The 13977-nt window shown below is 40.7% G+C and overlaps 1 protein-coding gene across 2 annotated transcripts in view; it reads left to right on the plus strand.

Moving 5' to 3' along the window:
• LOC307037539 (verrucotoxin subunit beta-like) overlaps positions 1 to 13977 on the plus strand; it is a 29453-nt gene extending 15476 nt beyond the window's left edge. Inside the window, exons 3-5 of one of the 2 annotated variants that reach the window (XR_013807709.1) lie at positions 7041 to 7083; positions 11816 to 12765; positions 12854 to 13977. Coding sequence is in view for 1 of the 2 variants with exons in the window: in XM_079678514.1 (XP_079534640.1) it covers positions 7041 to 7083; positions 11816 to 12638 (866 nt within the window). In the remaining variant the exon portion in view is untranslated. Of the gene's footprint in view, positions 1 to 7040; positions 7084 to 11815 lie in introns of both variants that reach the window. The other variant, XM_079678514.1, reaches the window with a different exon arrangement.

The raw sequence follows: 13977 nt of genomic DNA on the forward strand, positions 1-13977 counted from the left end.
GGCATTATATTCATTTTAACAGAATTGATCTTCCCTGCTAATGATAGGGGGAGAGTTGACCATCGTTCCATGTCTAATTTTGCCTTATCCAGTGTTATCTTAAAGTTATGATTAAATAGATCTTTGTATTTACTTGTTACATTAATACCTAAGTAGGTAAACTTATCTTTATGTGTTGTGAAAGGATAGGCCTGAAATGACAGTCTCCTCGCCTGCTTATTAATTGGGAAAAGGACACTTTTCTCTAGATTAATTTTGTACCCTGAGACCTTCCCGAAGCCGTCAATAATATCCAGAGCCACTGGGACGCTTATGATAGGGTTTGACAGGAAAAGGAGGAGGTCATCAGCGTATAGCGAAAGCTTATGGCTTTGCATGCCCCTGCGTATTCCCCCAAGTCCAACAGCACTCCTCAGCATTATTGCAAGGGGCTCAATTGCCATATCGAAGAGCAGGGGTGACAAAGGGCACCCCTGCCTTGTTCCCCGAAACAGGGGAAAGAATTCAGATATCACATTGTTCGTTCTTACCATAGCCTGGGGGCTTGCATATATTATCTGTATCCATGAAAGGAATTTAGGACCAAATCCAAACTTCTCGAGAGCCGTGAACAGGTAAAAATACTCTATTCTATCAAAGGCTTTGTGAGCATCTAGGGATAATACAATCTCAGGCTCAATGTTGTCATCCCCAGTGTATATCACGTTGAAAAGGCGACGGAGATTACTGGAGAGTTGTCTACCAGCCACGAACCCTGTCTGATCAGGATGTATTATCCCACTTGCCACAGGCTCAATCCTAGCTGCCAGTACTTTGGTCAATATCTTATAGTCACAACCAAGTAAACTCACTGGGCGGTACGATTCGCATTTAAGCGGATCTTTATTCTTCTTAAGGAGCACGGAGATCATAGCCTGTGACATTGTTTGAGGTAAAGTATTCTTTTCAAGGGCCTCTTCATATACTTTACAGAGTAGGGGTACAAGTTTAGGCGCAAATGTCTTATAAAATTCACTTGGGAACCCATCTGGGCCCGGCGCTTTACCCGTCTTCATATTCCGAATTGCCTTCTCTATCTCCCTCGTAGTCAGAGGTCCCTCTAATCTATCCCTTTCTGCCCTCTTTATGGATGGCATTTCTAGATTCTCAAAGAAGTTCTTCACTCGCTCGTTGTCATTTATTTCTGAGGTATACAGATCCTTATAAAAAGACTTAAATTGGTTGTTAATACCTTTCTGATCAATAATTTTGTTACCTTGATTATCACCTATCTCCACTATCATGCCAGCAGCCGCTGATTGCTTCAGCTGGTGGCTCAGGAGCTTACCCGCACGCTCACCATGCTCATAGAGATCCTGTCTGGACCTAAGATATAGATCCACCTCGCGTTGATTCGTTAAGACATCATATTCAGTTTGTAGCAAGATCCGCTTTCTATGTAGCTCCTCAGAGGGAGCTGTAGAGTTTACCAGGTCGACTTCTTTTATTTCCCTAGTTAATTCTGTAATACGTTTCATCTTTCTCTTCCTGTCACCAGCATTAAATGAAATTATTTGCCCTCGTATATACGCTTTTAAGGATTCCCACAAAATGCCACTACTTATGTCAGGGGTATCATTAAGCTCTAAGAAAAAGTCTATTTGCGAATTTATGAATTTTGTAAAATCGTCATCTGCCAATAGCCTGTTATTAAGACGCCACATTCTCTGAGGTGGCGTGTTTTCAGGAAAGTGAAGTCACCCACACAGATACAATCAACATATAACACATAACATATATAATCATAAATACAATGCTCTTCAGCGAGCACTGCTGTGTCCAACCGGTCCACCATCTCCTGCACATCGAGCTAACCGTGTGCGGCTCCGTGTATTTCACATGATCAGAATCATAACATCACCCTTTTGACTCAATCCCCTAATGGGAAAAGAAAAACAAACGAGGGATTGGGGGGCTCGAACAATGAGACCCTGAATAAGGCACAGTAATGAAATAAAAATAAACAGTAATACCATAGAAGGTATGCAACAGTGGCAGCGAGGATCAATAGTCCCTTAAACCTTGAATAGCGTACAACAGTAATATGAGGGAGGGCAACAGTAGCTCCCAAAAAGAATTAGGTTTATAAAAATATGCTTTGAATAACTACTGGAGTCCAGGTCTCCTAACTACACACAGTAACAACACAGCCCTGAATAACTACTGGAGGCCAGCTCCATAAGGTACAAACCATATATATGCTGGCGGCCAGGTCCCCGATCCCCCCACAGCAACAACGGAGCTCTGAATAACGACTGGAGGTCGGTCCTTAGCCGGAATCAAGGCAGTCCATTGTTTCACCCGGGGCTCAGTTCCTTTCTGATATAATCCACAGCGTTTTTCGGGTTCTCAAAGGTCTTTGTTTGTCCTCCTTCTGGCGTGATCACCAGGGTTGCCGGGTATCGCAACCCGTATCTGACCCCCGTGCAGGACCGCAGGAGGCCTCTCGCTTCTCTGAAGGCCGTCCTCTTGTTGTTTACCTCCTGGGTGAAGTCTGGGAAGATGTGAATGTTTCCGCTCCGACCCTCGGGTGTTCTCTCCATTTCCCTCGCCTTCCTCAGTATCTCCTCTTTCTCTGTGTAGTAATGGCACCTCACTACGAAGGCTCTCGGTGGTCCTACATTCCCGTCTCGCCTCGCTCCGAGGGCCCGGTGTGCTAGGTCCAGCGTCGGTGTTGCTGCTAGTCCCAACTTTTCCTCCAGTAAACCAGCCATAAACTCTGACGGCTTCTTGCCTGCCTCGGCTCCTTCTCTGACCCCCACGACCCGGATGTTATTGCACCGTGAGCGTGCCTCGAGGTCTTCATTTCGTCCCTTCTGCTTCAGCAGCTCCTTCTCCATTTCTTTCAGTCTCGTCTCCATGTCTGTTAAAGCGTCAGATTGTTCATTTAACGTTGCATCCACCTCTTTTCCCCGTTCGTTCATCCTCTTTGCCAGACTGCTAGTTTTATCACCAATCAGCTTCACCTCTCCCCGCAGCAGCTCAAACCGGGCCTCGGCGCTCTCCTCCAAACTCTTAGTCCACTTTTGCATCTCGGCCATCATTTCTCTTCTTCCCTTTTCTATTTCTTCTTTATACCTTGTGATCTCGGTCTTTGTCTCTTCTCTGTATTTAGTTATTCCGTCGTTGGCTTTTTTAATCTCCGACATCATGTCCTTAGCCCACGGAGGTATTTCAGCGTTAGCACGTAGTGGGCTAGCTGCGTCACTGCTAGCTGAGGAGGCCCTGTTGGTGCTGCTGCCCGCCATGCGTTGTCTCTCTCGCCCCGCTCGGGCCGAACGAGAAGTCATCTTCGGTCCCAAACTGCACCAAAAATTCACCTCTCAGCTCCCAAAACCAAACGTTATGCGTCCAACCCTCCCAGTTGATAGAAATGTGTCGATGTTAAAAATTATTGACTACTTTTACACGGAGATCCCGCACGCACGTCTTCACACGGCAAAGCACATCCGGAAGTCGTCCTGAAACACCGAGCTCGCGACTTTATAAACAGAAACAGACATCAACACATGTGGCGCTAGGTAGCTAAAATGGAAACATGGCTTACCTTGGTCGTTGTCTGGTCTAAACTGGTCTTCAATGGGATTAAAACGATAAAAACGATGCTGATGTTAATCCATAGGTTAATCCAATGTGTGTGTGTCCCTTTGAAATGATTACTGATGATCCATTTAACATCTTAAGCCCCACGGACCCGGTTCCGGGGCCGAAATCGCACCATTTGCAGGAAATAACGTCTAAGGAACCTTAATATTTAATAAACTATGAATATTTTATATCCATATAACGGGAAAAAACTCATTTAACTGATATTTTTCATTTTTCTTTCAAAAAACGCACAATGCTAACAGTGAGCCTCTGAATTAGCCCTGAGCGAAAAATGCTAACCTATTAATGCACCGAAAATCACTTCTAGCTCCCTTATTACTTATCCTAGCTGCACATCCAACACATCGTTGATGATCGTAAAGACACAGAATCTAACGGTGCCCACCTCAACACTGAAAGATACAAACTTGCGACGTTATCAACAAAAAACGTAAATCAAAAGAAGTGGCGCTAGGTAGCTACACAATGTTAACGTGGGTTACCTTTGTCTTTGTCTGGTCTACACTGGTCTTCAATGGCATTAAAACGATAACAACGATGCTGTAGTTCATCAGTAGGTTAATATCCAATGTGACTGTGTCCCCTTTGAAATGTTCTGATAATCTATAAGCAATAAAACTGCAATTCCGTTTTCAAATATCAGAGCAGGGAGATCCTATGCTCTGTAGAAAGATTGGATGCGGAAGGACGCCACCTTTTTTTTAACATGAGTGTGTGCGGGACGATTTCCCTTCAATTATATTGGCTCTAACGATCAGAAAGAGATGTCACATGTCAAAATCGAAGAAGGGGGGTGTAAGAGTTGGTGAGGACCTGATAATTTATTCCGGGAAATTACTCTGACCTACTAATTGACCTAACCGAAGTTATTGAGTCTATGTCAGTTTACTGGTTGGCTCAGATCCACCAACGTCAGCAAGATCTCACCTCTATTAACTCCTGAAGAACCAGGTTCAATGAACTGCTGTTTCAATTCAGACGACCCGCTAAATCTGTTTAAGCGATCCCGAAGGATTTTGATATCAGTAATGAGGTGTGGCCCTACCTAAGAGTGAGTGTGGCAGGGTGCAATCTTACCTTTGAAGCAGGAGAGGAGAGCACAGATGTCTTTTAAGTTGTCCCAGTCCAAAAGGTGGGATCAGTTTATTTGAAGACAAATAGGTCCAAACTAAAACAGGGTTTTTACCTTCTCTCTTTACAACATCATTCTGTGATCATGTTCTAATATGAAACCTTCATTCACAGTTTTACATTTATTACCATAAATTGTAATTTCAACTGCCCAATTCAGTTGAGATTTTTATAAAAATGTAGAGGTCCATCTCATAAAAGACCGGTGTTAATAAAAAGCTCATTCAAACTTTCATTCACCAAAAACAGTTCATTTTCTAATTTCGACATTCGTATACTTCAACTAGTCCCGCATGAATTCGGAGGACCTTTCCTCACAGGTGGCAGGGTACGAACTTTCAACAAACATCAATTCATTCCACAATTCACATAGAAATTCACTCAGCATTCAACCAAGACATTTGAGAGATATTTACCAAGTCTGAGAAAACCTTACCGAGAGCTATTAACGCAGCTCTGAGGGACAGAGCCTACCGGGAGAGAGTATACCAGGGGAACCCCCCTCTCTCTCGCTCTCTCCAAAAAGCCAGTCTCTTTATGCTCAACAACAGGATATAAAAACCTAAGACACCTCCTCCACACCCAAATTTGTGGAAAGTGGGCGTGGCCTCTGATGTACAGGACTGACCAGACATATTCTATTGGCTATGGCATAAGACACACCTTCCCATGTTTGTGTAAAAAGGACATGACCCCTGCAGAAATTACAAAATATTATTCTCAGCTATGACATAACCAAGTTTTTGAGGCCTCAATGTATTTCTCCTTAAGTCCGGAGCCCCCCTCCCTGTGTACTGCTGTGAGGGAAGAGGGAAGAAACTGCCTTCTCTCTTATCAGAGAGTAAGGCATAAATCATTATAGGCCTTACACTCAATTTAACAAACCACTTGTGTTTTGTTTATACTGTAAATATAGAAAAACATAAAATATGAAGCATTTTCATTGTGGGTTGTACAAGAATATAATTGATTATATTTGATTATAACTAACTTTCGTTTTAAGTATTCAACATGCTATGAAGTCTCAACAGGGGCCAGAGATATGGAAAATCCACCCAAATGGCCCCAGAAGAGTTTATTTTGCTAAACCTCTCTAAAAAGGTCAAATATCACTTGTTTTGCATCAATCTTGATACAGGGTACTTATCATATGTTGTACTTTGGATTCCTAAAGCTTTTAGTCTACTAACCCATCATCCAAGGTTAGTTTTCACTATAAGTACAAAATATATTTTGGACGGACACTATAATTTACAGTTTTTTACCATGTTCAATCTGAATTATCTTTAAAATAAAAAACATCTATATTGATTCTGACTTTTCTACATCCAACTCACAGGTTTATCATTACTTTGAGAAAAAAGTTATTAATTTAACCCTTTTAGAAGGGAAGATATGGTCATTTGTTCTGGGAATGTCATTTTCGAAAACAGGCTTGGGGCTAAAGAGCAATAAACCAACTGTTCCGTTTTCAGATGTCAGAGCGAGAGATAGGTTCACTCTGAGAGAGAGAGAGAGAGAGAGAGAGAGAGAGAGAGAGAGAGAGAGAGAGAGAGAAAAAGAAAAAAACACCTTTATCTATTTAATATAGTTGTAAAAAATAAAGTAAGAAATCTTTCCAGTGTGTTCTATAGGACAGGGGAAAACGGTTTGAAAGGGGAGTGATTAGTAAAATATGCATAAATAAAAAGAAAGAATGCTAACTAGGTAACATCAGATAAGAATAAACAAGTTTAAATGATTTGTTATTGGTTGTGATCTTATTGTAAAGATGTTTGGATTATTGAAAAGTATACAGCTCTCTTTCATCTGAGTGTTGAGAGCTGTTTCCATAAATTCATTTTGCTCTCAAAGTGCACCAGATTGATGCTTTTGACTTCAACATTTAAAAAAATATCTTCCCGGGGCTGCATGCCCCCGGACCCCCATAGAGGAGGTGAGGTCCCCCCCTAGAGGAGGTGAGGTCCCCCCCTGGAGGAGGTGAGGTCCACCCCCAAATATAAGCATATAATAATGTTAAAATGTGCTAAATATATAAAAGTAGCTCACGACTTGTTTTATTTTTTGAAAGTAGCGCTCATCCTAAAAAAGGTTGGAGACCCCGCATTAGATAGATGTTCTTCCTTCCAGACAGATTTCAGCTGTCACTCCAGCAGCTGTGACATCTGATGGTTTTTGATAAAAAGGTTTAAATATCTCTTTCTCTCAATAAGTGTGATTTTAAAATCTGTTAGTTTAAAAATATGTTTTCTTTTCTGCAGGTAATCCATCCTCATCCTCCTGTAAACCAGTCACCATGGCAATGTGAGTAATACTAAAAATGTTATCATTTTATTCTGAAAATACAGTAAAATGCTGCTTTATAAAATGTTCCTTTACATGTTGATTCAATTGACAACTGAATTGAGGATTTAAAGTGTCTGAAAAATGCCTTAATGCACAGCCTGTTGTTGCGTCGGCGGGCCTGAGTTCATCTCTGACTATTAATCAGACCTACTGACCTATCAGAAGTTAATGAGTCTAAGTTTACCGCCAGGCTGGGATCCACCTCTCAAAGATCTACCCAGCGTTTCCACTGCCGTCATTTGACTTTGGCTGAACTCGAGCCGAGGGCGTCCAAATAAAATAAAAAATGTGAAAGAAGATCCAGAGTTTTTATCGCTTTAAATGACGAAAAGATAAAAAGAAAAAGTTTTGAGCAGAAAAACAACGCCGCATTTCCCAATACCCATGCCAGGAGCGGTGTCCCTGTCAGCCCTGGTCTGGTGGAAACACCGGTCTTACCTACTAACTTCTGGAGAACCAGGTTCAACTAACTTTTCTTTTTATTTATGGATATTTTCCAAATCACTCTCCTTTTAAAATGTATTCTTGTTTATTAATAACAACTTTTTTTTACTGTCATATAGTATTTTATACCTGCTTTTCATGTATTCTCTCCTCATACCTGTTAGCATAGCTAGCTAACCAAATGCTAACAGCAATAATCCCTACTGCTCTCTCTCTCTCGCTCAAACAAAATGAGCTCGTGCCACACACACACACACACACACACACACACACACACACACACACACACACACACACACACACGGGGGGGGGCAACAGCGGTAATTGTAAACTGTGTTCGTTATTCTCCCGTCCAGGAGAGAAGCTTTAAAAGGAGACTAAATGGAGTCTCTGTGAAAGTTCAATTGGGTACTTTAATAAAAAAAGGCGCGGGTTGGTCACAAGCATGATATTGTTCAGTCAGACAAACAGCTGTGATCCGCTCCTCGATAGGGAAGAGAAGAGAATGGATCTCTCGTCCGGTACTGTTATATATCCTCTGCTGGCTCCTCCCCGCCAGCCGGCTCGCCTCGTCTCCAATGTCCAGGGCTGCACATAACTGGTGCGCAGGTGCGCATGCGCACCTCCGCCAAAAAAAGAGCACCGGGTCATTTGAAAAAAGGCGCATTTGCGTACCAACATTGAGAGAGAGAGAGGGAGAGAGAGAAGGAAGAAGAGAAAAGAGAGAAGAGAGAAGAGAGGAGAGAGAGAAGAGAGAAGAGAGAGAGAGAAGAGAGAAGAGAGAGAGAGAGAGAAAGATATTTGCTAGTTGCATATTAACTGAGGGCCGGCACGTAGCACCATAGCCGTGGGAACATGTTTCAAATGGGGGGTGCTGTGGGGATGACACCAGGGCTGGTTCTGACCAATGTGCTGCCCTATAGGCAAGATTTTAGCTGGCAATGAAAAACCTCTACAAAAGACCAATACACTACAAACAGAGAAATATATTGACATGGTGCACAGCTTATATAACAAGGCTTCAAATGTATTATATATTATAACATGTTTTAATTGGGGGGGTGGACTTCACATCCTCTCGGGGGGTCCGGGGATACCCCCCCGGGAAGATCTTTTTAACATTTTAAAGTAAAATGCTTCAATCTGGTGCACTTTGAGCGCCCAATTAGAGACTGATCTAGGGGGTACAACTCTAAACACCCATATGAAAAAGATCGGTTTGCATTTTATTAATCAAATAAGTAGGTATGTGAACATTTCCAATAACCTACCATAGCCAATAACAAATACATGTAACTCATTTTATTTGTGTTGTTCATTCATATCTTATTTTACCAGTTAACATTTATTTATTTATGTATATTTTAAAATCTCTCCAGTTTTAAACAATATTTTTGGTTTACTGTCCTATAGTATACATTGGAATGATTTCAAACCTGTTTTTATTTATCCTAATAATTATAAAGGTGTGCCTTGGAAATATTTGTTTACATAAATTGTGATCAAAACGTTTGAGACCCACTGAGATAACTTCGACTAAAGTTAACTATCTAAGCCCTCAGAGTCCTTTACCTCACTGAGCCTCTCAGTCTGACAGGAGAGAACCCTCCCTCCACATTATTGTAGAAACAGCTTCTTATATCCGTTAGCGCAGCAGAAGCTAACAACAATCCCCGCCGGTACCGCGTTATCCCCTCTCTCTATCTCTCTCACTTTGGCTGTGAGCTGCGGGCGCCTGCTAAGCCAACATTCCCCACTTTCATCACTTACAGCGCCCATCGCACAGGGCAAATGGAAAATGTAACCGGGGTGAAAAGGGTGTTATCTTTACTTAATTATGAATGTTGTTACATCAAGGCTGAAAATTCCTTTTTTTTTCTATTATATCTTGTGGAAGTGCAGATCCCCTGTTCTCCACCAGGGGGTGCTGCAGCACCCTCAGCACCCCTACTTCCCACGGCCCTGCGTAGCACTGGCGTTATAACTTTTCGCCTATGGGCGCAAGATCTGGGGAGGCGCTGCGCTGGCAGTTCTGGAAGGGAATTTTTTTTTTTTGACCGTTGGGGCTCATCCTAATTTTCGGCCTTGATGTAACAATATTCATAATTAAGTAAATGTAACACCCTTTTCACCCCGGTTACACGTTTCATTTGCCCTGTACGATGGGCGCTGTAAGTGATGAAAATGGGGGATGTTGGCTTATCTGGCGCCCGCAGCTCACAGCCAAAATGCGAGTGAGCGAGGGAGGGTGCACCGGTACCGGCGCTGTTGTTATTAGAATCTGGTGCTAGCTGCTCTAACGCATATAAGAAGATGTTTCTACAATAATGTGGAGGGAGAGTCCTCTCCAGTCAGACTCAGATGCAGATGACTACAGCTCAGTGAGGTAAGGACTCTGAGTGTTTAGATAGCTAACTTTAGTCTAAGTTCAAACGGTTTGGTCACAATTATGTAAACATATTTCCAAGGCACTCCTTTATAATTATTGGGATAAACAGGTTTGAAATCATTCCAATGTATACTATAGGACAGTAACCAAAAATATCATTTAAAACTGGAGAGATACAAAAAAAATGCATAAATAAATAAATGTTAATGTAAAATAAGATATGAATGAACAACACAAATAAAATAAGTTACATTAATTTGTTATTGGCGATGGTAAGTTATTGGTTATGTTCACTGCATGTGTGTTCTGTGTTCACCTCTGCATGTGTGTTCAGTGCCGGCCCGTGTGTCTGGCAAATAAAGTCAAGACCCCCTCAAAAGTTACGGTTTATTTCATTTTAAGGATGAGCACCAAGCAACATCTCCAGGTGCTCCTTTGAGAACCAGGGCAAAAAAGTTATGTGCACCCCTGCCAATGTCCGTTGTTGCATTTGAACAGAGGATTGGTACTTTTCACATTCAATATATGCTTAACACGCCGTTTCTCCTCATATTCTCTTTCATCACTTTTCATTTAACACATTCTAAACGCTGTAATCAATACTCTAAAACATACTTCTCGGCTCGTTTGGTTTCCGGTCATTCCGGATGTTGTCTCATGCTACTCTCGTCTGTAAACAATGTATTCAAATAAACTGTACCTTCATTTAATATTCAGCATGGTAGTATCTCGACATCTATAGTTGTAGTGTTAAATCAGTAGGTTTCGGTTTGCACCACTCCATATCATTTCTCTACTAAATTCACCTCTTCAGGAAATCGTATATTAGCCACATGCTAAATGCTAACCGGAGATGAAGGATTTTCAGAATAAAAGCTTAACTGCTTGTGCACAAGAATTTCTGGTTTTTCAGTATAAAAGAGCGTTAAAACTGACGGCATGTTTAAACTACATTTCCCCATTAAAACATTGATTTTAATTTCTAACATAATTAAAGTTTAAAAGTCTCAAAAATGCTACAACTCCTGTCACAAACTGGATGAATGTGAAGTATTTAGTTAAAGGAGGATGAAAGCGTAATTAAGTATTAACTATTGGAGTGACTTTGATGTTTATTGGACTCAGGATTCATTCATTTGGATTCCCGCTGTATGAAGAAATTAAAGGACGGAGCGGAAGTGGAAACTATTCACAAAGGGATCAAACTGTTTAAAACACATGCTCAAAGTAAGCCGGATTTTGCCGATGTGTTTCTGTGGATTCAAAAGTAGTAAATAATCTACAAAATGGAGGAGACCGATCTGATCGGAGCAACTGAGACAAATAATCTGAAACCGGCATGGACGATGACTATGTTTTTAAAATGTGCTTATCCAGAAAAGCCCGGTTTGGATACTTTACGAGCAGAAGAAACATTTCTATTAAAGAAAGAATTATACATTTCTGTCTTTTTATGCCTTTAGCTACTAACTTGAATTGTTATTCAAATTAATTAATCAATTATTTGTTATATTTTATTGTAATGTAGAGACAAGGCTTTTAGTGACAATCATGTATTGCTTTACAATTATATGGACGTATCGTTACTGTAGAGGCTTACAGCCTGCTGTGAGAGTGAAACTGTCTTTCTTTTCTTGCTAAATAGTGACTCAAATAGTGATAAGACATAACAACCCTTAACCTTTTTTATTCAAATATATAATTCATAATTATAAATAAACATATTCATATATAATAATCATATTTGAAAGTTCTTGGAGGATTAAGGTATACAGACACGTAACTGCTTTTTTGTGAGGTGGTATTTTGTAATTCTATGTTCAGTAGTTTGGAGATAATATTTGTGCTTTTCTACAGGAAAATCTCATACAAACATAACACCAACTACAGAGTTGAGATCACTCCAGGATCTCCTTATGTCCACCGGCTGATACCAGAACAAAAGAACATTGGCTCTATAAGAAGAGTGACTCTCGGTGAAAGAGATCCAACAAAGATAAACAAAACCATCTTGCTTGTTGGTGAAACAGGATCAGGAAAATCCACTCTGATCAACGCTCTGGTTAACTACGCCATGGGAGTGGAGTATGAGGACAATGTCTGGTATCAGATCGTACAGGAAGAGAAGAAGAGTCAAACAGAAAGTCTGACGTCAGACGTGATCGTGTACGAGGTCTTTGGTCTTGAAGACAGAACTCTGCCCTTCTCTCTGACCATCATCAATACCCCCGGGTTTGGAGATACCAGAGGGAATGAGAGAAATGTCCTCGTCAGAGAAAGATTGTTGGACTTGTTCCGCTCAACAGAAGGAGTTCATGAGATCGATGCAGTGTGTCTGGTGCTGAAAGCGAGTGAGAATCGACTGAGTGACCGACTGATGTACGTCTTTGATTCAGTGGTGTCTCTGTTTGGAAAAGACGTAGAGGAGAACATCGTTGCCCTCATCACATATTCAGATTTTTTTACACCTGAAAATGTTCTACAAGCTCTGACAGATGAGAACATTTGCCTTGCAAAAGATGAGAAGTGTCAGCCTCTTTATTTCATGTTTAATAACATCCAGAAAACAGAGAGAAATGAGAAAAAAGAGCCTGTTCTAAAGTATTCATGGGAATCAACAAACAAAGAAATTGGTCGATTCGCAGATTTCCTGAAAGATACCAGACCACAGAAGTGTTGAATTCACGGATCAGACTGACAGCCTGCATCCACAACATGCAGGAGAGGATTCAGTTCATTGAACCACTATGAATCTCCTCTGAGGAAACACAGCTGTGTAGAAAACAAGCTCTACACTTTGATGAAAGGTATTTCATTAAAGTGTGATGTTGATATTATGTTTTCATATTTTATGTGTGATCACCTTTTTAAATGTATTTGTATTCCTGGAAACAGCCCTTTGTTCAATAACCAATCCTTGCTTCACTGAACACGTTATGGAAGAAGAAGAAGAAGAAGAAGAAGAAGAAGAAGAAGAAGAAGAAGAAGAAGAAGAAGAAGAAGAAGAAGAAGAAGAAGAAGAAGAAGAAGAAGAAGAAGAAGACAAAGTGAAGGATGGTTAGGAAGAGATGTTGGATGAGGAGACTCGTCGTTACCAGCATGAATATCATTGAGAGAGTTTGTGGAGCTCCAGACGAACACAGACCCTCAATTGTTGCTCTGGTTTCAAATGGAGGAAAGAGCCCCCCCTGCTGTTCAATGTTAGCTACAGCAGCTCTCTCTCTCCTCTGTATACAAAGCATGGCAAATAAAGCAATGCATGATTTGATGACTTGTTCTTTTCATGTAAAGTCAATTGACTGATATACTTTTGGAATAAGAAAATGATGCCTTTGAATCTTGAGTTGACAGTTCTGCAGAAAGACTTTGCAGCTCTTGAGGCTTTTGACTGGTTTTTAAACTATGTTTGGTGTAAAAGACGATGTGTAATCATTTGTTCTGATGTTATTGTGTATTCTCCACATATGAGGATGTTCAACCTGCAGCTCAGTTTCTTCAAATCACACTCATCACATGTCCTGCATATAAAAGAGACGCAGCTTTCTGCTGGAAAGTAGAACAAAGAAAAAACTCCGTTTCTAGTTTTTTATGAGTTGCATTTATAACTTTTTAGATGTTCATCTTTAGTTGCTTTATTTTGAGACTTGATTGTTGTCGGTTGAGTTCATCTTTTTTCTTCATCATTTGATCATTTGTGCATAAAAAGCTGATGTTTGTGGTGTTTCTTGAACCATGTATGATGATGATCACCTTGAATGTGTTGTTTATGAAACAGGTGTCAGTGACGACAGAGTTGAAAGAAACGTCTCCTGTTTTTAAGATTTGCATTCAGTTACTTTGCATTTGACCTTTTTAGATATGAAGCATTTATGGTTTTATTTTGAGACTTGAGTTTCAGCAGTTTAGTTCAGATTCTTTTTCTTCATCATGGAATCATTGTTATCATGTGTAATCATTTGTAAGCATATATCAAGTGAATCAATAAAAACAAGTAGACTGTTGTGGTCTACTGAAAGACA

Source organism: Notothenia rossii, assembly GCF_949606895.1.
Source record: "Notothenia rossii genome assembly, chromosome: 4".
Classification (NCBI taxonomy): domain Eukaryota; kingdom Metazoa; phylum Chordata; class Actinopteri; order Perciformes; family Nototheniidae; genus Notothenia; species Notothenia rossii.